Source organism: Eretmochelys imbricata, chromosome 6 (assembly GCF_965152235.1).
Source record: "Eretmochelys imbricata isolate rEreImb1 chromosome 6, rEreImb1.hap1, whole genome shotgun sequence".
Classification (NCBI taxonomy): domain Eukaryota; kingdom Metazoa; phylum Chordata; order Testudines; family Cheloniidae; genus Eretmochelys; species Eretmochelys imbricata.
The window spans coordinates 90,167,899-90,192,434 of record NC_135577.1 but is presented as its reverse complement, the minus strand read 5'-3'; the positions used below and the strand labels follow the sequence as shown (position 1 = coordinate 90,192,434).

Here is a 24,536-nt window from a genome sequence, read left to right as displayed (position 1 = left end):
GCTTCACTGATAAACCAACAATTGCCAGCAGGGTCAAATGCCAGTCCGGCCAGCTCCCTTTGCTCCTCACAGACTTGGGTAGACACAGGTAAGTGCTGTAACGTCAGCCGTAATAGCACATCACTTCGCCTCTCTCCCTGGTAGTTTGGGCCAAAAAGAAAAGAGACGCTCCTATGGACTCCAGCTTAGCCCATGTGTTTCCACTGCCAGCTCATTAACCCTATAGTGGCTGGATGACTCGATAACATCCTGCACAGAGCACTCTGGTTTTCTCTGGCCTAGCTTTAAGATGAGATTTGAAGAGACGATGTGCCTCAAGGGCCTGTAGGGAGCTGGTAGGTGGGTAGAGAGAGAGCACCAGCTACAGAGAGCAGCACAAATGAGCAAGCGGTTTTCCTCCCTTCTTTGTCTGGTCCGTCCTCCCTTGCCCACACCATAGAGAGGGGCAGGAAGGAGACTAAGCACAGGAAAGTGGTGAGAGCAGGCAGCAGAACAGGTGGCTAGGAAGGCAGTGGTGGAGAGCAGAAAGGTAAAGTGGAGTCAGGAGAGTTCTGAAAATGAGGAGCGGGCATTAGAATTGGCTGTAGAGCTGGGTGGGTGGTGACGGTGGTTGATGGAGGGTCTGCAGGGGCTGTGTGGGGCGGTAACCTGGCCCCACTTCCTGGCTTGAGGGAGCTAGTAATTAGCTTTGCCTGCATAGGAGGAGATGGATGTTCAAGGACTAGGATGACTTGAAGCTTACGGCCTTAGGGGCAAAGTTCTGGCCCTGACTGAGGAGCTCTGAGAGAGCAAAGAGCAGGGGAGGGCAGTGCTTAAAGTGGGGTGTATGTGTGGGGGGGTCCATTATTCTCTACAGCAATGAAAGTGACATCCCATGTGCCTGTCCCTCTGCCTCCTCCAGTCCCACATCTGTTCCCCCCAGCCCTACCTCTGCTCCTGGTGCAGCTCCAGGGATTCTTCACACCCCTTTCCACTACCCCTGAGGGCTGCAGCAGAGGTGGAGAGGAGGAGCAGAGGATCCATCCCTGTTGCTCACTCTAGGGGGAGGGAGGAGCATGACTGCCCTGAGCTATGGGCACCTGGGCAGGGCTGAAATGTGGCCCTGCAGAGACCAGGCTCAGCTGTAGAAATGTCACTTATTGGGTTTGCTACTACTTCAGACTGGGCTCACCTAAGCCCTGCCTGCAGGTGGCCCTTAGTGCCGGGGTTTAGACAACCACTGGCAGGGAGGACAGAGCGCTTACATCAGAAGCAGGGAAGGAGACAGCTGGGACCTCAGCTTCCATCAGGAGTTACCCGGGAGAGTGGTGGTACTGAGAGCTGCCCCAGCGTTCTGGAGGGTCCGGGCAGCATGGGGAGCGGGTAGGAGGAGAGGTTCCCTGCTCACCTGTACGGAGCAGAGCCTCTGCTTCTAGTCTGTCTGGAAGCAGTTGGAGCTGGGTGAGGTGAGAGGCAGCCCCCTGCTACTGAAACACTGAGGGAAGAAGAGTGCAGAGAGGACAGGAGTGGGCAAATGAGAGGGGCCAGCTGAGGTGAGCTGTTGTAGGGGGAGAGGGCCTTGTGTTGGTAAGGCTGGTGATGGGAAGGGTCTGGATGCAGCTCCCCTGGATCTGCCAGTTGTGCAGAGGTCACAGACCTGCCGGGCCATCAGAAGCAGATGGATGTTCAGGGCGGGGTGAGTCAGACTCTGGCATGGGCTGGCAGGAGCTAGTCCTGGGGTCCAGTGGGGTAGTTTTTCCCACTGGTGAGTCATGTAGGAACAAAGTGGATATACGGTTGGTCAGGTGACCTGCTGGGATTTGTTGAGATACTGACCACCCTGCAGCTGCAGTGAGGTCTGCCCCAGATATTCTAACTGGCAAACACCCTCAGCAGGTCCCTCCCAGCGGCACGTACTAAACAACGCCCCTCTCCTCATGGGCACATGCCACTCTTCTCTCTGTCCTCCTTGTGTGCTGAGATACCACGAGATCCCAGTATGCATTTATCAAGCTTGTGCCCGTAAGTGAGGAGAGAAGTCAGACCACCGCTAATACTGTGTGCCGCCGAAGCCCCTTCCACCACTGGATCGCCAGGGAACTGAGTTCAGCTTCAGACCCTCCTGGGAGGAAAGTCTGTCCTTGTCTCCATTGAGGGATGACCACAGTGAGCAGAGGAGTGGGGAGGCGACCTGGCGTGGACGCAGTCAGTTGGTAGAGCTGAGATCAGGACCCTTGGCTCTGTTTTCCCGCTAGATCAGTCCCATCTCTTGGCACTAGAGGTGGTCTTTTCAATCACTGCTTAATTGAAAACACCAGCTGCTCACGTTGGAGGCAGATGAGGAGGAGGCTAGTGCTTCTCTTCTCCATCCTGCCTGGTACTTTCCCTGCCCTTCTCTCCTGGTAAAAAGACTGGTCTCGTAGCTGAAGGACTTAGAGCTTTGGCTAGTCTTTTTTTGGCCTGGCACCCTGGATGTGAAGCAATGAAGACAATGAAGCACGGAGCTGGGGACTTGGGGGATCTAGCTAAGAGGCTGGTCCACTGTGTGATCTTCAGCAAGGCAAACTTCCCCTCTCTGGGCTTCACGTTCGCCTGCTGGGAAATGGGACTAACACCCCTCCTGCCTTCTCTGGGCGTGCGGGCTAAATGTGTTGGGGTTCATTCAGAAGATCCTAGCCCTGTGGCATAGGGGTGAAGGGCCCTGGCCCGGGGTATATTTTGTCTCCGGGGCTCCCCCAGGTGCCCCTCCCTGCCCACCTTCGCTGAACGCTTACAGCTGTTGTGAAATTCTAACACTTGCTGTGAGCTGGGGAAGCTGAGCCACAGGCTTGTTCAGCAGCAGGGAGGCTGAACACAAGTTCTCTGAGCCGGCGGTGGAAGGGCTGCCCTCCCCGGTCGCTCATGGGTTAATGTTTCTCTGTTGTAGTTTGTTTCCCTTTGCCAAAGTGGGTGTTGCTGGAATGTCTCCTCTGGTAAGGAGGGGGCCGAGCTGTGTCCTCTGCAGAGGGGCGATGTCAGCATCAAAAAGACACAAAAGGGGGAGGTTTCCAAAAATAAAACCCTCCATCCCCTCCAGACTCTGCCAGTGCCAGAGGCAGGCGAGAAGGTGCTTGGAGCTGTCTGCAGAGAGCGCAGGCTCTGACAACCAGGGGAGAGGAGGGATTGGGAGTTCTCCTTTCAGTGGTAGGAGGGACGGCTGCAGCCGCTCTGTGCAGCCCACGCTGTTGGGTTTGCTGTGTTACCTTCGCCCCAGGCTCTCCTGCTCCTGCAGGCAGCAGGTACTGATTAAGTGCCCCCCGCACCCCCACCCCTCAGCACATGGCAAAGTGAAGGACTTGGAAGGCTATTTCAGGGGACTTGCTCAAGGAACTTTGCCTAGACTCCTTCCCACAAACTCCCGTTGGATACTTGGCTTCATGGGGCTATCAGCCACACGCTGAGTGCTCTCTGTTCCCTTCAAGACTGGCCTTTCCTCTCAGGCAGGCACCATGAGGGGCTCCTGGCGCAGTTTTCTCCCTCTCACTTTAGCTCTTTTCCTGGGGCTTGGGGATTCTCAGAGAGACTTTGCCGGAAGATTTGATCCAAGTTCTTCATTCCGAACCGAAGCTGGGAGCAGAGTCACAAGTCGGCTAAGGCTGCGGAACCCGGGCAGTAACTTGGGACCCACGGGCAAGGTGTACAGCCTGTTCCGGGTACACAGCCCGCCTTCTGCCTCGGAGCACCTCCCAGCAGCCTCTCCTATGGATCGCCCAGCCTGGATGAGGAGCTTGACAGGAGGGGACAACAGGGAGCAGCCGTCTATTCCTCCAGATCACAAACTACCTGCTCCCCAGAGTGCCCGAGGCCAAGCCAGCAACCTGAGGGCAGCTGCAGACTCTCCAGATGGGACCCTGCTTCAGACCCCTGTGCAGAGGCAGAAGACTGACTCCTCACGCCAGCGGCAAAGAAATGGGCTCAAAGCTCGGACAGTGCCCAGGGCAAAGGTGCAGAATGCCAGAGGCCGACTCATGGGGTAAGTGCAGCCAAAGGGGTCTCGCTGCAGGACCAGGTGCCTAACGTGACTCCTTCTATTGCACCAACTAAGAGGTCTGAGCTGGGAGCAAAAGGGACAGAAAGGTCCCATCTTCAGGGGACCTCAGTAAGTGGAGACTCCAGTCCCAAAGCTCCAGCCACAGGAGGGACCTCTGGTGTTGGTCCCATATCCACCCACTATTTGCTCACTAACCAAACAATCTGTGCCCACTGCCACTGCACCTATGCAATTCCTAGGAGGCAGAGCTCCAATTGTTTCTCTCTCCCTAGGTCACTTACCCACTTTCTGTCCCATGTGCAGTAAGTAATAAGGGCCAGTCTGTGCTCAACTTCAGCTGTGCTGACCCTCGCCTGCCCCTGGCAGACAGCCCAGGCCCCAAAGCAGCTTAGGAGTCAGCTCAGTTACTTGCTGTAACAATGTGTGTATGTCCCCCACGTGCAGGAGGAGTTTGTGCTCCGTCTCAGCACAGAGAGCGTGTGTGAGAGCAGGCACATGATGTGTTGTCTGTGTCATTTCACCTGGGTGTGTTGCCTTGGAATGTGCTGGTTGTGCTGCCCACCTTGTGTGGGTTTGTGGCACGGCAGGGTTCCTGTGGGCCACACAACTGTGTTGCATTGCAGGCTGTGGCTTTTGTCGCCCTGCTCGTATGGGTGTTTTGTGTGTAGCCTTGCAGGGAGTTCAGGAGGTTGTTGAGTTGCTGTGCAGTGTGTGTCCAAGGGGCAGTGCAGTGGGGTCGGCTGTTGTGGCCCCTGCTTGGCTTTGGGGAATGTAACCGGGTTGCCATGGCCTCCGACTGTAGGTACCTGCCTCTTGGTGCATTACACCTGGAATGGGCCCCTTGTCAGTTCTGTGTGCAGTAGCTTCCAGCTTCCCACAGCTCCTGCTGGCTCAGCTGGAGGAGGCTTCCTATGACTTGCCCGGCAGAGCTGCCTCCAGTTCCAGTCCCTGGCATGGTAATGTGGAGGCGGGAGAAGGGGACTTGTGGCATGCCTAGAGGCTCTGCAGAAGAGCCCTTGGCCCTGTGCTTCCTTCCTCTCCTGCCATTCCCCTCCATGCTCCCCTGCCCAGGGTGCACCTCTCAGCCCGCTCTACTGGTGTAGTGGTGCTCATGAAGCCACCCTCCCTAATCAGTTAGGAACACCCAAATTGCCACTCATAGCCACCCTGTCAGCATAGTCACAGGGTAATGGCAGAGAGGGCTGCCTGTGGGCTGATTGCTCAAGTGCCCTCTGACATGTGAGCTTAGTGCAGATTCACAGAAACGCTTTCTTCCAACACTGAACAAGAAACCTGACTAGAGTAAGGAAAGCAGCACCATTCCTAAAGCTTCCCTCCCCCAGCCTCACTGCAGAGCTCCTGCCTAGAGCTTTCCTCTGCCCCATCCTACTGGCTTCCTGCAACAGATTCAAAGTAGCAGCAGGCACAGCCTACATCTCTTCCCCTCCCCTATTACCCCCATTGCTCTGTAAACATGGTTAACAATAGTTAAGAACAAACTATAGCTCTGGACGAGCCTCTGGCTTCCTCACTCATCCAGCTCTGCCCACCTTGTGGCCCTGAGGAGGGGCTTGTCCAGTGGATTCACTTAGATTATCAAATCCCATTCATAGAATATCAGGGTTGGAAGGGACCTCAGGAGGCCATCTAGTCCAACCCCCTGCTCAAATTCAGTCAGTTCAGGACACTTCTTAGCAGAATGATCAGCCCCCACTAAGGTTGTGGTGTAAGCATCATTGCTCTTGGAATCACATGGCAATTCAGCTGGGCTTGGGGAATCAGCTGGAGATGCTGCCTGCTTCCTCTGTAATGAGTACCCAGATCAGGCTCAACCATGTTCTTGGGCTGCAGCTACTTAGGGACAACAGCTGATGTCCAGTTTTATCAGGAGTGGGCGGCCTGGTTTAAGGTTAGGTGGTGGGTCAGGCTGCAGTCAGATGGCTAAAGAATAAAACCTGAGACCTCTTAGAAGTAGCAGCTCTCATTCTGTGAACAGGATCACTTAGGATGAAGATTTTCCTGTGAGGTTGGCAGTGTTGACCCACAAGCAGCTGAGTTTAGTTTACTCTCATGACTGATGTGGGGAAGCCAAATAGCTCAGAAGAGTAATAGGTAAATTTTTGTTGTAGCATTCTCTTAGCAATCTGAACTGCTCCCTCCACCAGTCTATTCACTTGCGGGTAATGAGGGCTGGAAGTAAAATCCTTGAAATCACACTGCATTTGAAAAGCTTGGAACATGGAGCTGGCATCTCGTGGGTCATTGTCAGTGACTATTTATTTTGCCCAGATGCCAGGACAAGAAAAGTTGCCATTGTTAACTTTTCTCTGACCTGCTCACTTTGTGTGGGTGTGTGTGTGTGTGTGTGTGTGTGGGGGGGGGGGGCGGGTATCTAGTGAGGTGGAGAATTTTTGCCTAACTGGAATAGTCAGTGGCTACCAATATGTTTGTTTTCCTAACACAAGCCTGGTGCTATTCTTTTCCAAAGCCTATTGGATATAATGTTCTGGGTAGGAAAGTGTCTTTGAGTTTTGGCTTTCTGGTCATTCTACAAGACTCTCATGATTCCATCTCATCTGTCTGATTTTTGCCTTTGTTACATCCACCGTGTTTCTGCCCAGGAAACTCTGTGATTTGAAGAGGCTTTATTTTATGGTGTTTTCTACCTGCATCACACTTGCACCCCTTTCCTGCAGAGTGCCTTTCATTTTCACTCACTCAGATGATAAGGCAAGATGAACCAGCCATTCCACAGTAGCTCAGACACTAATTATTATAATTCTGAAAGTTCCTTGTTTAAAACCCCAGTTTCTAGATAGTGTCTTATTCGTTTTTTCTTACCAATTGCTGAGTTTCAGTGCTCTGATTCTCCATACAGGGCCCTAATACAGGCCCACCACACTTTGGCTCCAGTGGAGACATAACCTGAGGTTTAATTTCCAGCTTGGGCAGACATACCTGAGCTAGCTCTATCAGTGCTAACTATAGAAGTATAATTGCAGCAGTGTGAATGTCGGGAAGGTCTAACCGCCCCAGCTAGGTACCAAGGGTTTCAGATGGGTGGAACCTGGGGTGGCTCGCCCATCCCGCCGCTTGCGCTGCCAGAGCTACACTGCTATATTGTGTGTGCTAGCTTGATCAGAGCTAGCATGGGTACGTCTGCCCGACCTGGGAATGACATCTCCAGCTCCAGTGTAGACGTGCCCTCATGCTGTGACTCTGCACCCTTTGTCAGAAACACCCCATTCCTTTCTGCAATAAAATGCTCACCCTCATACTTCCTAGGAACGATGGCATAGCTGTCTCATTTCTTTTCTCTGGGACAACGATGATCCAGACGTGTGTTTAGCTTCACTCCCTGTGGTAAAAGTGAATGCAGTGACATATCCTGGGGCCTAGGCCATCCTTTGTGTTCACTGTGGCTGCAGTGTGAAAGCTGGGGAAGGGCTTCTTCCACCCAGGCCATTGAGCTAAGCCAGCTTAAAGTCTTAGGGAGAGCTGAACTTTGGTATTGTGTTTTGCTGGCTTGGAATGAGTCAACTTCTGACACCATGTCCTGCGTCAGTAGCAAAGAATCACAGAAGCTGCTTTTTTCTAACCCTGAACAAGGAGCTTTATTAGAATAAGGGAAACAGAACGATCCTGAAAGCTGCAGTCGCTTTGTGGAGCTTTGCTTAGAACCGACCCTTCCTGACTGGTATCCGTACACATGCCCTTCGACCATGGATCACAGCATTCCTGCCCACTGCCAAGGATCAGCCCATGTTCAGGTTGGGTGTGTTCACGTTGATTTTAAAATGTTTGTACATCTTTTGATGTAGTCCTTGGGCTTTTGGCAGGTTCCCACCCTGGGCCTTGGTGTCCCAGATTCGGGAGCCTCTGAGCCATTGAAATGTCTCAGATGCACCCAAGGTGTAAATATGCCACAGAGCTGGGTGTATTGTGAGCAAAAGCTGGCCAGCTCCCGACTCAAGGCTGATGTGTTACAGTGTAGCTGGGTGCATTCCCATTGCACAAGCTGCTGAGAGTGTCGGCATCCGATGAAGTGAGCTGTAGTTCACGAAAGCTTATGCTCAAATAAACTGGTTAGTCTCTAAGGTGCCACAAGTACTCCTTTTCTTTTTGCGAATACAGACTAACACGGCTGCTACTCTGAAACGGCTCTAAAACTGCGGAGCCTGTGCTCCCTACTCTCTCGGCTCCCCCCTCCCAACAGCCAGCTGGCTCCTGAGCTCAGACCTAATCACACAGGTCCTATTATTAGTGCCCGCGGGGTGCTCAGTGCTTTCCAAATGGAGAACAGCATCTTCATGAGCCTCCCCCGGGGCTGTTGTACGTGAGCCCCTCCTTCCCCCCACTCCTGGCAGCGGGAGCGGTAGGTCAATGGAGATTGGTTAGGACATGAAGAGTGGAAGTTAGCAATCCTGGCATATATGCATGCACAGGCATGAGACTGACACACTGCATGTATCCCTCAACAGTTCTTGGATACTCCTGCCCTGACACATGTTGCTCCTGCCTCCCCTATCAACACCATAGGACTCGCCCTGTACCATGCTTTGGTTGATACAGTTTATGCCCATCTCTCCCCTGTCACCCCCACCATGGGTCCCTCCTCCTCTAGCAAACGTGACATAGAAAAGATAGGAACAGAGACATGAAGGTTTGCAGGGCAAAGCTTTCAGAAGTTGGGAAACATCCCAGTTAGGCTTACACGGGCAGCCTTAACTCTGCCCCTAACACGGCTGCCTCATTCCAATACGATCTTCAGTCACATAGTCATGTGCCTTTTTCGGAATAATACAATACCACGTCATACAGTGCCCCTGCAATCTTAGGGCGCTTTCAATATACAAGAAACTGCTGCTTAATCTTTTTTGTTCACACTGATGTCTTTGTTCTTTAGTCTACAGAATCTGTTTATTCAGACAGCGTATATGATGTGTTCTCCCTCCAGTATGTGTTCCTTAATAATGTAGTCTGAAGGCTGCTCAGGAGCTGAGGCAGTTAATGATGCTAACTCAGATGCATATTTTCAGAGGCTTGTCTATGCCAGCAGCTTTTCACTCTCACTCTGTGTTGTGTAAGAAGGGTTTACGGTGAACTTCTCATATAAAGTTGGATGAAATTCTCTGGCCTGTGCCATACAGGAGGTCAAACCCTGATGATTTAATGGTCCCTTCTGGCTTTAAATCTATGAATGACTTTAATGGAGCCTGTGTATTAGAAATGCATTGCGCAGTGCCCTGTACTACAGGATGATGCCTAGAAGGTTGTAAAAAATGTATACTATTGTAATATTTGGGAAAGCATGTGATCACATAGGGAAGCTATGCACACCATTAACATGTGCAACTCCATGATCTTATTGCTGCTTCTCTTGTCCTCCTTCCCCCTAGTGTTTGTTACACTTGCTTGAATCTGGTGTCCAATAAGACCACAGAGTCTTCAAGGCTTGTGTTGTCTTAAGTGTGTGTGGAGCACACGGTGCAGTGGGGCCCTGATCCTGACTGAGGCTGCTATGTGCTCCTGCAGTACTAATCATTAATAAGGAGGGCTGTATTGTAATAAGCCAAGGGGGCAGAGTTAAGGTTGCACATTCAGCCGTGGCTGTGGCATTTCCTGATGTCAGGGTCAGAGGGGGCTTTGCTATGCAGACTGTGCATTCTTGAAGATTTGTTTTCACTGTGGACATGTAGGAAGTTACCCGCTAACTTTGGAGATGAGGCTGGGACAGGAACTCCAGAGAAACAAGACAAGGCTTCTGTCTTTCTGTCTCCCAGCACTTGTGGACCAGGGAAATGGCATCTGGAGGAAAGACAATGACTAAGGCCCTGAGCCTGGAAAGAGAACCACATGTCTGGACCTCTGCCCCTGCGCAGAGCCCTAGAGATCTCTTGGCAAGATCAGGGCAGGAATGGCTCTGTTAAAAAAGGGAACCCTCTTCCCCCTTGTTGCCCCAGATGCTGCTTGTTTCTTAGAGCACCTGGAAACCCTACTGAGTGAAGAAGGGGCAGCTTCTCTTGTGCTCAGTTTGAGTGCAATTTGGGGCTGCTATCTCCAGACTGTGTTTGGAGATAGCAGTGTTTGGAGATCACAGAGCATATCTAGCACCTCAGGTGAGAGCTGTACCCTAACAAACTCATCCCCATTCCCCGCAGCCCTGCAGGTACATAAGTATTGCAGCTCTGTGTTACTGGTGGGGAAATGGAGACTGAAATGAGGTGACTTAGCAAAGACCCCCTTGGCACTCAGTGGCAGAGCCAGGATTAGAGCGTGGGCCCTCCTGAGGCCCAGTCCCATGCGCATTTCTGCCATTCACACAAGAGCCTGCTGTGGCTGACCTGATAGGGCTTGGGCAGGGAGACCTGCTTGTGGAAATGTCTTTTTTACTCTGGGCCTTTTGGGCTGTGTTGAGCTTGGTACCACCTGGTGGTGATACTGGGAACTGCTGGGCATTCCTGCCACAGAATGGCCAGGCTGTGTGTACCTGCCGTCTGAGTTATATTATCCGTGCGCCTCTCACCCCCGCTAGACCTGCATGCAACAGAATGGGAGAACAGTCACTGCCTTTCTCCAGGGCTTGATTCCCTCCCTGCTGCTTAGTGCAGAGGGTGGGACTCCTGGTCTCTGCTTAATATTCTGCACGCAGCTGGAAATGCCATTCTAGTTTGCTTCCCTTCAGCAGGGCACAGGGAGCATGGATTACATGTGGCCAACCCACTGTGCCCATGCTGCCATAGTGGGCCATACATGCGTGGTGACTGGCAGCACAGGGGACAGCGGCATGGGGCAGTCTTCCAACAGGGCTCGTGGGTTCAAAGGCAGGTGGCGCAGGGCAGCCCCCAGAAAGGCACTGTGTCTAGGCTATAGGGTTTAGAGGGCTAGTGACACAGAGCTAGTCCCCATCCAGGCTCTGGGGATTGGCCGATGCATGGTGGCCTGGGCCGGCCCCATGGCTGGGCATTTTTGTCTGTGCTCTCAGGTTTCTGGGTGGGAAGCACTGGGCAGCCCTGGCAGGACACCATATTTGAGATTGCAGGGTGGGTGGGTGCCTGTCATGCAGGCTGTGTGTTTAGCTGTGGCTGGTGTTATTCACAGAGCACTGGGGGCTCAGTGCTGCAGAGATCCCAGCATGGACCCATGTCACGCCATGCAGCCACTTCTGACCTGCTGCCTTTGCCTCAGTTCAGAGGCCCCATCACCTGCGTAGCGGTTGACTTTTCACACATACAGAACTCCTCGTTGTGGGGCAGCCCCAGAGCGACCTAGCCTAGAGCATTGCTTCCAACTTGGGGCTGCAAAGCGGGGGGTGAGGGAACCCCAGCTCCTGCTCCATGTGAATGCCCTTGGCTGGAGAATGCCAGAGGAGAAGGCAGCAACCAGAGGGCTCCTCTCTGAGTTGCGTGGTTGCTGGGAGGCATTGGCCATGGGCGCGCTGCAAGCTGCGCGCACCTGGGGGCTGCTATTCTGCCAAGCTGCAGGAAGCCAGCCACTCCCTGGAGCACCATCCCTCTGAGCTGTAAACACGCCGTGCTCCTTAAACCTGCAGGGGTTTATTTGGAATTCTTCATAAGACAACAAAAACCACATGGCGTTCAAGCCATGAAAATGTCAAGTAAATGCTTTAAATGTAACCAGATGCTCCCAGGGCTGGTTCCTGCTCAGTGAAAAACCAAGACCACTTTGCCCAGCTCTGTAGCCCCCCAGCCATCCTCTCCCCCAGTCTCCCAAGGCTCCAGCACACCTGGCTGTCCATTAACACCGTCTCATCAAGAGGTGAGAGAAAAGTTTGCTCCATTTCCCACCCGTGGCCCCAGCAGTGCGGCCCGATGAAGTGAGCTGTAGCTCACGAAAGCTTATGCTCAGATAAATTGGTTAGTCTCTAAGGTGCCACAAGTACTCCTTTTCTTTTTGCGAATACAGACTAACATGGCTGTTACTCTGAAATCTGGGATAAGAATAACCCTTAGCACCTCGCTAGCATTTTACTGCTTCCAAGAGCTTCACAAATATTTGGCTAATCAACCCTCCCCACTCTAGAGAATTTGGCGAATTTGGCACCATTTTGGGAGTTGAGATTTTCCTAGCTCTGTTACTGACTCACTGTGTGATCTTGGCAAGTCCCTTTCCCAGCCTCAGTTTCCCCATATGCAATGTAGTGCTTATGATACTGACCTGCCTCTCGGGGTTTAGAGGATATGAGATCGTGTCTAGAAAGTGCTAAGGATTAGGATTGCCCATGAGCCTGGAGGACACAGCAAGGCTGTGACAGTGAGTCTGTCACTACAGACAGCACCAGGTGCAGTATAGAGGAGCCTTGGGGCAGGCACTGAGAAGATCAGCAGCAACAGGATGAGCCCAGAGGGAGCTGGGCCGGGGGGAGTGACACAAAGCACCTAGTGATCATACCCTTTTGCATGCACTGCTTCACATGTGCTCCTCAGACGTGATTCTGCTGCCAAGATAACCATGACTCCTAGTGAGTCAGCCCTGGCCTTTCACTCCTTTCTGTGCTTGTTCTTTGTGCTTCTGCTTCATCCCCACAGCCTCTGGCTGCTCCTGCAGGCCTGGCAGCAGCAGCCTTCCAACAGAGAGTCAGACCAGCCCCCAGGGTGCTGGGGTGCAGCTGTCCCCCGATAGCTCACAAGAACCAGGCATGTTGATGCGGTGCCCTCAGAGAGTGGGAGGGCCTGCTGGGTACTGGGCCACCTGCTCTATTCCAGCCTCGCACTCTGCACCCCAGAACATGTTGCCCACCCTATGGTCTGGGAAGAGATCTACTCTCACCAGCAGACACTGAGAGGCGTTCTCTCTGTGTGTGCGTGCGTGTGTGAGCGAGCGAGCGAGATCTAGACAAAGATTCCGGACTTCATTCCATGAGGAATTGTTGGCTTGATCTGAGGCCAAAGCAGCTTCTCTGAGGGCGGCGCCTGCTCCTGCCTGCAGAAACCACCTTCTGATTGTGCCAGTAATTTGAGGCAAGAACAGGAAATGTTTATGTTCCTTCACAAACCTGCTGAATGTGATTTGCAAAGTGCATCTAGGCCACCTCAGGGAGGAGGGGGGAGCTGTGGTGATGTCCCACCTCACAAAGCGAGCGGGGCTGGGTCTGGTCAATAATTGAATGGGAGGCCTGCAACAATATAATGATTGGATGTTTTTAGTCATCTAAAGATAGGGTGCAGCTAGGGTTACCAGGTGTCCGGTTTTCGACTGGAACGCCCAGTCGAAAAGGGACCCTGGCGGCTCCGGTCAGCACTGCTGACTGAGCTGTTAAAACTGCGGTTGGCAGGGCTGGCAGGCTCCCTGCCTGGCCCCGCATGGTTCCCTGGAAGCGGCAACATGTCCCTCGGCTCCTAGGCGGAGGTGCGGCCAGGGGTACTCCATGTGCTGCCCATGCCCTGAGTGCTGGCTCCACAGTTCCGATTGGCTGGGAACCATGGCCAATGGGAGCTGCAGGGGTGGCGCCTGCGGGTGCAGGCAGCGCGGAGCCACCGGGCCATGCCTCCACCTAGGAGCTGAGGGACATGTCGCTGCTTCTGGGGAGCCCCCCGAGGTAAGTTGCCGTCCAGAGCTTGCACCCCTCACCTCTTCCCATACCCCAACCCTCTGCTCCAGTCCTGAGGCCCCTCCCACACCCAAACTCCCTTCCTGGAGCCTGTACCCTGCATCTCCTCCTGAGCCCCCTCCTGCATCCCAAACCCCTCATCCCTGGCCCACCCCAGAGCTTGCACCCTTGCCCCAGCCCAGAGCCCACTCCTGCACCCTGAACCCCTCATTTCTGGCCCCACCCCAGAGCCTGCACCTCAAGCCGGGGCCCTCACCCCTTCCTGCACCCTAACTCCCTGCCCCAGCCCGGTGAAAATGAGCGAGTGAGTGAGGGTGAGGGAGAGCGAGCGACAGAAGGAGGAGGTATGGAGTGAGTGGGGGTGGGGCCTCAGAGAAAGGGTGGGGCTCAGGAGGAGAAGGGGCAAGGGTATTTGGTTTTGTGCGGTTAGAAAGTTCGCAACCCTAGGTGAAGCCTAGGCAGACTAGATATGGGCTTGATGCGGGATTTCCTTCTATGGCCTGTGTTATGCAGGAAGTTAGCTAAGATGACATAATCGATCTTGCTGGCCTTAAAATCTATGAATATTAATAAGAGCTTGATCCTGAAGGATCGGTAAGTGCTTTACAACAAGTTACTCAGCTACAGAAATCACGCTTTCTGCCTTTACTCGCACACAGTGAAATGCAGCCCGTTCTGTGGTGAGCTATGTAGAAACAACACTCCACAACAGTTTGAAGCAGGAAATGAAGAATAGTACTGTATCCATTTGAAACAGCATGGGAGATTTATGGGAGCAAAATATAATTACCAGTGCTGGATTAGACCCAATCCTAGAAAACCGTGCTGTGAGATCTTTAATGGCCCCTGATTGTCGGGACCTCAAGTTACTCATAAGAACGGACATACTGGGTCAGACCAAAGGTCCATGTAACCCAATATCCTGTCTTCCAACAGTGGCCAGTGCCAGAGGGAATGAACAGAACAGGTAATCATCAAGTGATGCATCCCCTGTTGCCCATTCGCAGCTTCTGGCAAATAGAGGCTAGGGACACCATCCCTGCCCATCCTGGCTAATAGCCATTGATGGACCTATCCTCCATGAATTTATCTAGTTCTTTTTTGAACCCTGTTATAGTTTTGGACTTCACAACATCCTCTGGCACGAAGTTCCACAGGTTGACTGTGCATTGTGTGAAAAAATACTTCCTTTTGTTTGTTTTAAACCTGTTGCCTATTAATTTCACAAACCCCTAGTTTGTGTGTTATGAGAAGGAGTAAATAACACTTCCTTATTTACTTTGTCCACACCAGTCATGATTTTATAGACCTCTGTCATATCCCCCCTTAGTTGTCTCTTTTCCAAGCTGAAAAATCCCAGTCTTATTAATCTCTCCTCATATGGCAGCCGTTCCATACGCCTAATCATGTTTGTTGCCCTTTTCTGAACCTTTTCCAAGTCCAATATGTCTTTGCTGAGATGGAGGGACTACATCTGCAGGCAGTATTCAGGATGGGGGCGTACCATGGATTTATATAGAGGCAATATGATATTTTCTGTCTTATTCTCTATCCCTTTCTTAATGATTCCCACCATTCTGTTAGCTTTTTTGTCTGCTGCTGCACATTGAGCGGATGTTTTCAGAAAACTATTCACAATGACTCCAAGATCTCTTTCTTGAGTGGTCACAGCTAATTTAGACCCCATCATTTTACATGTATGGCTGGGGTTATGTTTTCCAATGTGCATTACTTTGCATTTACCAACATACTCATGAGCAAAATGGCACCTCTGGCAGCACAGCCCCCCCTAGCAACCATGCTAGGGCATTGAGGTTAGTACTGATTCAGGAGGGAGAGCACCCCCTACTGAGTCACCTTCACCACTCCCTGTAGCACCGATGTTCCTTCCTAGGGGGTTTCCCCTCCAAGTATTTAACAAGACCAGCCTGGGTTGGCTTGAGAGCTCAGGCTGCAGTGGTCTGGGTGCAAGGAAAGCTCAGATGTTGTAGGAAGTGGTTCTGTTGGTGTCTCTGGAGGTGCTGGCTATGGGGAGACCTCACCGCCTCTCTTTTCCTAATCCCGCTGTTTGTGACTGCTTAGGCCGAACGTCTGCGGGGGACAGTGCTGCTCAGGGTGGACAACTGCTCCTGGCACAAACCGATGCATCAAACGTGAGTACGAAAGAACAATCGATTAGAGATGTCAGTCATGGCACTTAATGCATCGCTGGCAGGCACTCAGCTGTCCCAGTGATGGGTGTGGCAGGAGGGCCAGAGGATGCCCTTTCCCAGTCCTTTGGCCCTGAAGCCCCCTTAGTCGTTACACTGATGTCTTTGAATTTCTCCACTGTTTGGTTGAGACATAAACAAGGAGAGAATTCCCTTCTCTGCCTGACTCACCCCACCCCCTGTTATGGGCATGGTGTGCTTCCCACGGCAGAGAGAATGGAGCGCCCCCTGTGGGTGCTGTTACATATATAGTTCCCAGAGCTGGGCCGCATGTCCCCTGTTGGTGCTGCAGCACTTCTGGCCAGGTCAGTAGTCCATGCTAACATCGACTGCGTCAGAGACCAGCCCCCTTACCCTTGTTAATTTGTTATTAATCAGGATCGGGGCCCCACTAGGCTGGGTACTGCACATACACATTCAGAGACATGGGTCCGTTTCTAAGAGCTGATAAATTTGAAACAAGACCCAAGTGATTGTGATAAATTGCAGGAGGGAGAGTGGTGAGGGAGGGTAGTGGCAATACGGTCACATGGCAGCTGCTGCCCCCCAGATTGACGGTTCCAAATGATCTGAACGTTTTTTTACAAAAGCAACTAACTAGGTTGGCGAAGGGGCTGCCCTGGGAGGGGCTGGGGTGTGGAAGCCTGCTCTAAGGGGGTGTGCACACTAGGGAGACAACAGAAAATGGCTTGAACGCTCAATCAATCCCTGACCAGCTCGTTACTGGGGAGCTGCTCTCCCAAGGAGGCTGTGTCCCTTCATGCTTTCCCAAGGTAGGAATTACTGGAGCTGTGTGAGCACAAACACCTTCACCCCTATCCCTCAGTTCTGATACAGCACCCAGGGGGCCCTCTGTGTGGGGAACCCTCTTCCTCTCTCTGGCTGTTACTTCAGAACTCCTCTCTTGCCTGTAAATGCAGGGCCCTCTGGGCTGGGGCCTCCTGCAGGGCAGCTCTGCTCGACACAGTCATAGGACTAAAACAGAGTGCAGTGATTTACAGGGAAATAATCCCATGGAGGGGGCTCTGGTGACATCATTAACCACATGAGCTGGAACCCCTGTGATGCAATTAATTACATTGTAAATCAGGGCAGCTCACTGGCTGCTGGTGAGTTTTCTTAACCTGTGGATCCAGCATGGCTTGCAAGTTTCCAAACACATAAATCCTCTAAAACCGCAGAATGAATGAAGAGCGGGGTTTATCCTGCAAAGGCCTCAGCTCCAGCATTCGCTGCGGCCATGCTTCGTGGACCACCCGCAGAAATCTGCCTGTTCCCCTCTGACCTGCTGCCCAAATAATCCCAGAGAGACTCTGTGCAGAGAACATTTGTAAATCCAAGCAGCAGTCTCTCTCCTTTCCATGCCTGTCTTCAGTGGGCCTGACTTCTGGAGTTGGCCACCTGGGAATTCTGCTTCACCCGTCTGTGATGCTGTAGTGGAGCTGGGTCTGCATCTGGGGTTTATAAAGTGGAGTAGATTGCAGCTGCTCTTCTTGTGAGCCCTGTAAATCAAACCTCTGTCACAAGCAAATAAGGAGAGCAATAGTAAGAGGAAGGAAAGTCTGGAGGAGACTGGGCTCCTGAGCAATAAGCAGCATTACAGGGAAGCAGAGGAGTGGCTAGTTGTCCTTGTCTCCCCTGCCCAGGCATTCAGGGTCAGCATTGTGTCCGCAAACTTGTCTGGTCTCCTCATAGCCCTGTTTAAACACAACAGGACAGCCTGGTGCACACAAGCCATGAGTGACCACTGTAGGCCCACACTGGCCAAGATCTGTAGGGATAGAGATGAGTGAAATGTGTTATATGGGAGTGACATGAGGGGTAATGGCAAAGGACTGAGGAAGCGTAGGCAAAATATCCGGAAGATACTGCCTGATGGTGAAATAGGTCAGGCTGAGGAACCGTCTCCCAAGGGAAGGCATGGGAGCCCTGTTTAACAGTAGACTGACTGAGAGGACAAGACAGCTAGATGAAGAACCTAGATCTTGTCCTTCTCTGGATTCTGTGACTTAATATGGAGAGGCAGCCCATGGAGACTGCAGGTCCCAAACCCAGAAATGTGGCCTGCCTTGAAGAGCTCTCTATTGTGCACATCTCTTGGGCTGGAGGCTGATGACTGCCTCCAGAAGGGAAGGGGGAGTACCTAGCCATTATGATAGGTCTCAAAACGCTTTACAAATGAGGTCAATATCTGACCTGAGCTGGGAATAGAAACTGAGTTCCAGTCCAGTGCTCTGTCCACAAGGAACCACTGTCAGCAGTGGTCTGGTGATTGGCCTTTGGTTTCTGGCTGGGCTAGGAGGATGCCACGGCTTGAGTCACTCTACAGGCCAACTCTTCCCAAGCCTTTCAGAGCAAGGCTTCCTCTGAGCCGGTGAGAGCTCAGCCAGGACCTCGGTTGTTGCTTTGGTTGTCCTCTTTAATGTCTGCAGGTGGCTATGTCCTAACCCTGGGGCTTTTGCAATAAGGAGCCTCAAGTTTTCTATTCCCATCTCCTGCCCCAGCAATTCTTGCTTAACCTTATTTTTGCTTGAAAGGAGGCTGGACACACAGCCCCAAATAGGGTTGCTCCAGGCTCCTTACCCCTTTCAGGATCTTGCAAACCCACTTGGATTTAGTGTGTTTCCTTCAGCCCACTCAGGGTCTGATCCTCTCCCCAGCTCAAAGATGGAATAAGTGCCCTGTCCTTGGGGGAACTCCCTGGAAGTCAGGGATGGGCCAGAATCCTCCTCCTACCCACACTCCATCTCTAGCTCTCTCTCTCTGCCTGTGTTTCTTTCTTCCGTTTGTCTGTGCCTCTCCTCCCTAAACCACTGAGGTCAAGCCCTAGTGTCCCTCTGGGGCTCCTCACCTGCAGAATGTCACACATGTGAGTGCCTTGCCCCCTTCAGGCTCATTTGCATGTTAGGTTGATCTGTGCTAATTAAATTTAGCTCTTGGCATCATCTTGCTGCTGTTTCGCTGCTAATGAAACATGCAGATTGGAAACAGTTTTCTGAACTGCAACTGACGGATCCTTAAATCAAAGAAAATTGAGATCAGGCCTGTCGAAAGCGGAGTTACTGCTACTGCAGTACCATGCCCTCTGTTATTCTCACTGCCTCCCATGTCCTCAGCACCCTCTGATGTCCTTGATTCCTGGCTGAGAATCTCCCCTGCTCTTGCCCAGCAGGCGAAGGGGGTGAGGGATTGGCGCACTGTGGCTGGGAGACTGGTTAGAACTGTGGGTAACTGCCATTAATTTTCCCACCTGTTCCTGCTGAAGTCACTGCTCGCAAAAACTGTTTGTGCCAAATCTGGACCTGATCCCCCCCTGCATCTCCTTTTAGATGAGCCTGACAGGAAGACACATGTCCATACGGGGACATCACAGCCACACCCTGGGCAACCATTTCTGATGGGGGATGCAAAAGGTGGGGGTGGCGGGAGCCTCCTCACTAGAGACATTTTCAATAGGGACAAAGGGAACTTGCTTAAATGTGCAGTGAGATGGTTCCTCCATCCACGCTGGGGCCCAGCATCCCTCTCAGGTGACAACTCCCTTTCGGTGAGAGTAAATCTTGGGCCTGGCGGAAGTGAAGAGAGGAGACGGACCCAGCCTTCCACAAGCTCTGCTCTTGAGTGAGCTGCCCCTGGGATCTCTTCCCAAGGGACATTTGCCCTCTGAACATTGATGTATCAAGTGCTCCCCCTCTTTCAATCTCTTGCTGGACTGGACCTGAGCTGTTTCCATGGCAAAGTACATTCTTGGCCCCTGGGTGGTGATGCTGGAGGGGATCTGGTGCTTGCCATGCACATGGGAGCCACTTGTCAAGGGCTTCAAGAAACATTCTTGTTCTGCTGCTGGACACTAGTCCCCACTGCGAGAATGGGGTCCTGGAAAGGAATAGGGTTTGATTTTGTCTTACTCTGGGTGGGCTCCCCGCTAGTGCCACAGAGCCTGGGGGGAAGGGCAGGGTGCTGTGTGGGCAGTGGTAGGAGCTGTAACAAAGTGGGGATTGGGCAGAGGTGGGAGCTAGTTTGAGGCCTGTGGAACGTGCAGGTGGGAGGTGAGGTGGAGGAGATCAGGAACTCCTCAGCACAGCCAACGGTATTCCTAACATGCCCATCCCTGAATATCCAGGCCCCCTGTTTCCAGCTCCTTTGTTCCTGCCTGGCTCCAGTTCTAGTGACCCCCTCCACATAGTTCAGAGTGAAAGTATCTGCTGCTGCCAGAGCGCGGTGTGCAGGGCACAAAATGATGTGTGGGTTGCAATGGAGCCTGAGTCCAGGAGCTGTCTGTGCCCTTGCTGCATGAGGCTGTTGTAGTAGGTGGGTCTGAAGCCAGTGTGCACCAGAGTTCCCAGAAAACCTCCCCTCTGGGTTGGCACCGTCTGACTCCACGTTCCAAAGCCACCTCCAGCTAAGCGGAGTTCTCTTTCCATTGTAAACACATGTACGTTCCTTTCTTTAGCATAAAAATGCAGGACTCTTGAGCTCTTTCCTGTTCGGGGTTGAGTTTCCCTGGGCCAGCGGTGCTCCTGGCCTCTGAAATCTCTCCTCCTTCCTCTCCTGGTGAAGTGCGATTCTTCCTCTCCTCGTCTTTTTATAGCCCTCTTGCTGTGCTGTCACTTCCCAGCTCGGAGTTCCCATCGTGCTGGCTGATTAAAGCCTTCCGCTCGTGAAGGGTTCCTGCTGTTGCGCCGAATGTGCCAGGACTGGTGATGGAGATGGAGACTGCGTCTGCTCTGCAAAAGCCATTTGCAGGAGTCAGAGCAAGGGCCTGGGAGAGTAGGTGCCACAGCTGTGCCTGAATCTTCCTGATTGGAAGGAACTGGAGATGGGGGCTGTACTAGGCAGCTCTGGGGCATGGGGGGGGGGGGGGAACTGGGAAGGAATCTGTGCTGCTTGGCATGTTTGTGTAGCTGTTTAGATTTATGGATGAGCAGGTTAATGTATCTGTTTTAGAACATTTCAGGCTCCCAGAAGCATTTGAGTAGCAGTTAGAATTCATGAATGTGCCAGCAGCAAACAGACCAGAGGAGCTTAAACATCATCGCTGGCCCCAAGAGGTTTCAGACAAGACAGCCCAGTAACCCCCATTAAGTGCTGCCTGTGGGGCTTTCCCCTTCCGTCCCAGGCACCCCCTCCCCACCTGTTCTGTCCATCTGGCTGTAAGAGTGCATCTCAGTGCACCTGCCACAATGTTTTTATCCTGGTCTCAAGTGGGATCCACTCTACTGCAGGTCAGGGTCCAGAGGTGGTTAGAACAAACTCGGGCATCAGGGGAAACCTTTGTGAATAAAAGTTCAGCCTATGAAATCTGCCCAGAGTATCCCAGAGCCCCATCGACTTCACCTAGGTAACAGGACCTGCCCAGGTCGACAGTGAGAGAATGAGGCCCCACTTTGTTCACTGCAGGATCTTGTGATTGTTAATGTAGTTATTCCAGAGAAGCCAAATAATTTCTCTTCTGGAACAAGGGGCCAAAGGCTGACTCACCTCCCTTCTCCACCCCACCAGCAGCCAAACAGTAGAGAGCATGTTGGGCTGCCAGACGGTGTCTGTAAACAAAGTGCGGGGCCAGCATCTTTCTCTCATTAGGGACTTTTCTGTGAGCAGCACAAATGCTATCTGGGAGCTGGGCTCCTGCCCATGTGGGCTGCCTGTGACTGCTCAAGTGCCCAGCCATTGTCGGCAAAGATTAATTATAAGGACACTTTTCAGAGTAACAGCCGTGTTAGTCTGTATTTGCAAAAAGAAAAGGAGTACTTGTGGCACCTTAGAGACTAACCAATTTATTTGAGCATTAGCTTTCGTGAGCTACAGCTCACTTTATCGGATGCATACGGTGGAAAGTGTAGAAGATCTTTTTATACACACAAAGCATGAAAAAATACCTCCCCCGACCCCACTCTCCTGCTGCTAATAGCTTATCTAAAGTGATCACTCTCCTTACAATGTGTATGATAATCAAGTTGGGCCATTTCCAGCACAAATACAGGTTTTTTCACCCCCCTCCCCCAACAAACCCACTCTCCTGCTGGTAATAGCTTATCTAAAGTGACCACTCTACTTACAATGTGTATGATAATCAAGGTGGGCCATTTCCAGCACAAATCCAGGGTTTAACAAGAACGTCTGGGTGTGGGGGGGTGTTAGGAAAAAACAAGGGGAAATAGGTTACCTTGCATAATGACTTAGCCACTCCCAGTCTCTATTCAAGCCTAAGTTAATTGTATCCAATTTGCAAATGAATTCCAATTCAACAGTTTCTCGCTGGAGTCTTGATTTGAAGTTTTTTTGTTGTAATATCGCAACTTTCATGTCTGTAATCGCGTGACCAGAGAGATTGAAGTGTTCTCCGACTGGTTTATGAATGTTATAATTCTTGACATCTGATTTGTGTCCATTTATTCTTTTACGTAGAGACTGTCCAGTTTGACCAATGTACATGGCAGAGGGGCATTGCTGGCACATGATGGCATATATCACATTGGTGGATGTGCAGGTGAACGAGCCTCTGATAGTGTGGCTGATGTTATTAGGCCCTGTGATGGTGTCCCCTGAATAGATATGTGGACACAGTTGGCAACGGGCTTTGTTGCAAGGATAGGTTCCTGGGTTAGTGGTTCTGTTGTGTGGTATGTGGTTGCTGGTGAGTATTTGCTTCAGGTTGGGGGGCTGTCTTTAGGCAAGGACTGGCCTGTCTCCCAAGATTTGTGAGAGTGTTGGGTCATCCTTCAGGATAGGTTGTAGATCCTTAATAATGCGTTGGAGGGGTTTTAGTTGGGGGCTGAAGGTGACGGCTAGTGGCGTTCTGTTATATTCTTTGTTAGGCCTGTCCTGTAGTAGGTGACTTCTGGGAACTCTTCTGGCTCTATCAATCTGTTTCTTCACTTCCGCAGGTGGGTATTGTAGTTGTAAGAATGATAGAGATCTTGTAGGTGTTCGTCTCTGTCTGAGGGGTTGGAGCAAATGCGGTTGTATCGCAGAGCTTGGCTGTAGACGATGGATCGTGTGGTGTGGTCAGGGTGAAAGCTGGATGCATGTAGGTAGGAATAGCGGTCAGTAGGTTTCCGGTATCGGGTGGTGTTTATATGACCATCGTTTATTAGCACTGTAGTGTCCAGGAAGGTGGGGGGGGGGAGGGTGAGAAAACCTGGATTTGTGCTGGAAATAGCCCAACTTGATTATCATACACATTGTAAGGAGAGTGATCACTTTAGATAAGCTATTACCAGCAGGAGAGTGGGGTGGGGGAGGTATTTTTTCATGCTTTGTGTGTATAGAAAGATCTTCTACGCTTTCCACAGTATGCATCCGATGAAGTGAGCTATAGCTCACGAAAGCTTATGCTCAAATAAATTGGTTAGTCTCTAAGGTGCCACAAGTACTCCTTTTCTTTATAAGGACACTGTTAACATGGGGAGGCCTGACAGGGGATGGTAAATCTCAGGCAGGCCTTAGAGCAAAACCTTTCTCTCCTTGAAGCTAAACTAATGGTTCTGCTGTGTAAACATTGCTTGGTCCCCAGCAGCCTCCCTCCCCAATGCTGTTCTGCTGGAGTTTGGGTTGCTGGGGACACTCAGGCTGATATTTTTAAAGCTGCCTAGGGGACCCTGGCATCCTGTTCCCATTCATTTCCCAGCCATAATGTGTTTTTGTTTAATTTTTGATCTCCTGATCTTGTACATGGAGCAAATCGGGGGCTCTATCCAGATGGAAATGCAACCAGAGACAATGTGTCTGTGAGAAAGGAGGGGGGAGGAGCTTCTGTTTATGTCTAAAAGCCATAGGTTGGGTCTCAGCATTGGGACAGGAGAGAGGGTATGGCCAGAATGTTGCCCCTGTTCTTTGAGGATCTAATGCCTGTAACATACCAAGCACAGGTGTCAGAGTAGCAGCCATGTTAGTCTGGATCTGCAAAAAGAAAAGGAGGACTTGTGGCACCTTAGAGACTAACACATTTATTTGAGCATAAGCTTTTGTGAGCTACAGCTCACTTCATCGGATGCATTCAGTGGAAAATACAGTGGGGAGATTTTATATACACAGAGAACATGAAACAATGGGTGTTACCATAGACACTGTAACGAGAGTGATCAGGTAAGGTGAGCTATTACCAGCAGGAGAGCGGGGGAGGGGAGGAACCTTTTGTAGTGATAATCAAGGTGGGCAATTTCCAGCAGTTGACAAGAACGTCTGAGGAATGGTGGGGGGGGGGAGGGGAAGAGGGGGAATAAGCATGGGGAAATAGTTTTACTTTGTGTAATGACCCATCCACTTCCAGTCTTTATTCAAGCCTAAATTAATTGTATCCAGTTTGCAAATTAATTCCAATTCAGCAGTCTCTCCTTGGAGTCTGTTTCTGAAGTTTTTTTGTTGAAGAATTGCCGCTTTTAGGTCTGTAATCGAGTGACCAGAGAGATTGAAGTGTTCTCTGACTGGTTTTTGAATGTTATCATTCTTGACGTCTGATTTGTGTCCATTTATTCTTTTACGTAGAGACTGTCCAGTTTGACCAATGTACATGGCAGAGAGGCATTGCTGGCACATGATGGCATATATCACATTGGTAGACGTGCAGGTGAACAAGCCTCTAGATAGTGTGGCTGATGTGATTAGGCCCTATGATGGTGTCCCCTGAATAGATATGTGGACACAGTTGGCAACGGGCTTTGTTGCAAGGTTCCTTTTCTTTATACCAAGCACAGTGATTTTCTCCCTTCTCCAGCTCACAGTTTTCCAGGGATTTTTGTTCTTC

General features: G+C 51.5%; 1 protein-coding gene across 1 annotated transcript in view; it reads left to right on the top strand.

The window, feature by feature from the left end:
- The first annotated feature begins 3,467 nt into the window (after nt 1-3,467).
- The window catches only part of LTBP2 (latent transforming growth factor beta binding protein 2), a 129,899-nt gene continuing 108,830 nt past the window's right edge, over nt 3,468-24,536 (top strand). The window contains exons 1-2 of the mRNA XM_077820347.1: nt 3,468-3,991; nt 15,663-15,733. Of these exons, the coding sequence (XP_077676473.1) occupies nt 3,468-3,991; nt 15,663-15,733 (595 nt within the window). The remainder of the gene's footprint in view (nt 3,992-15,662; nt 15,734-24,536) is intronic.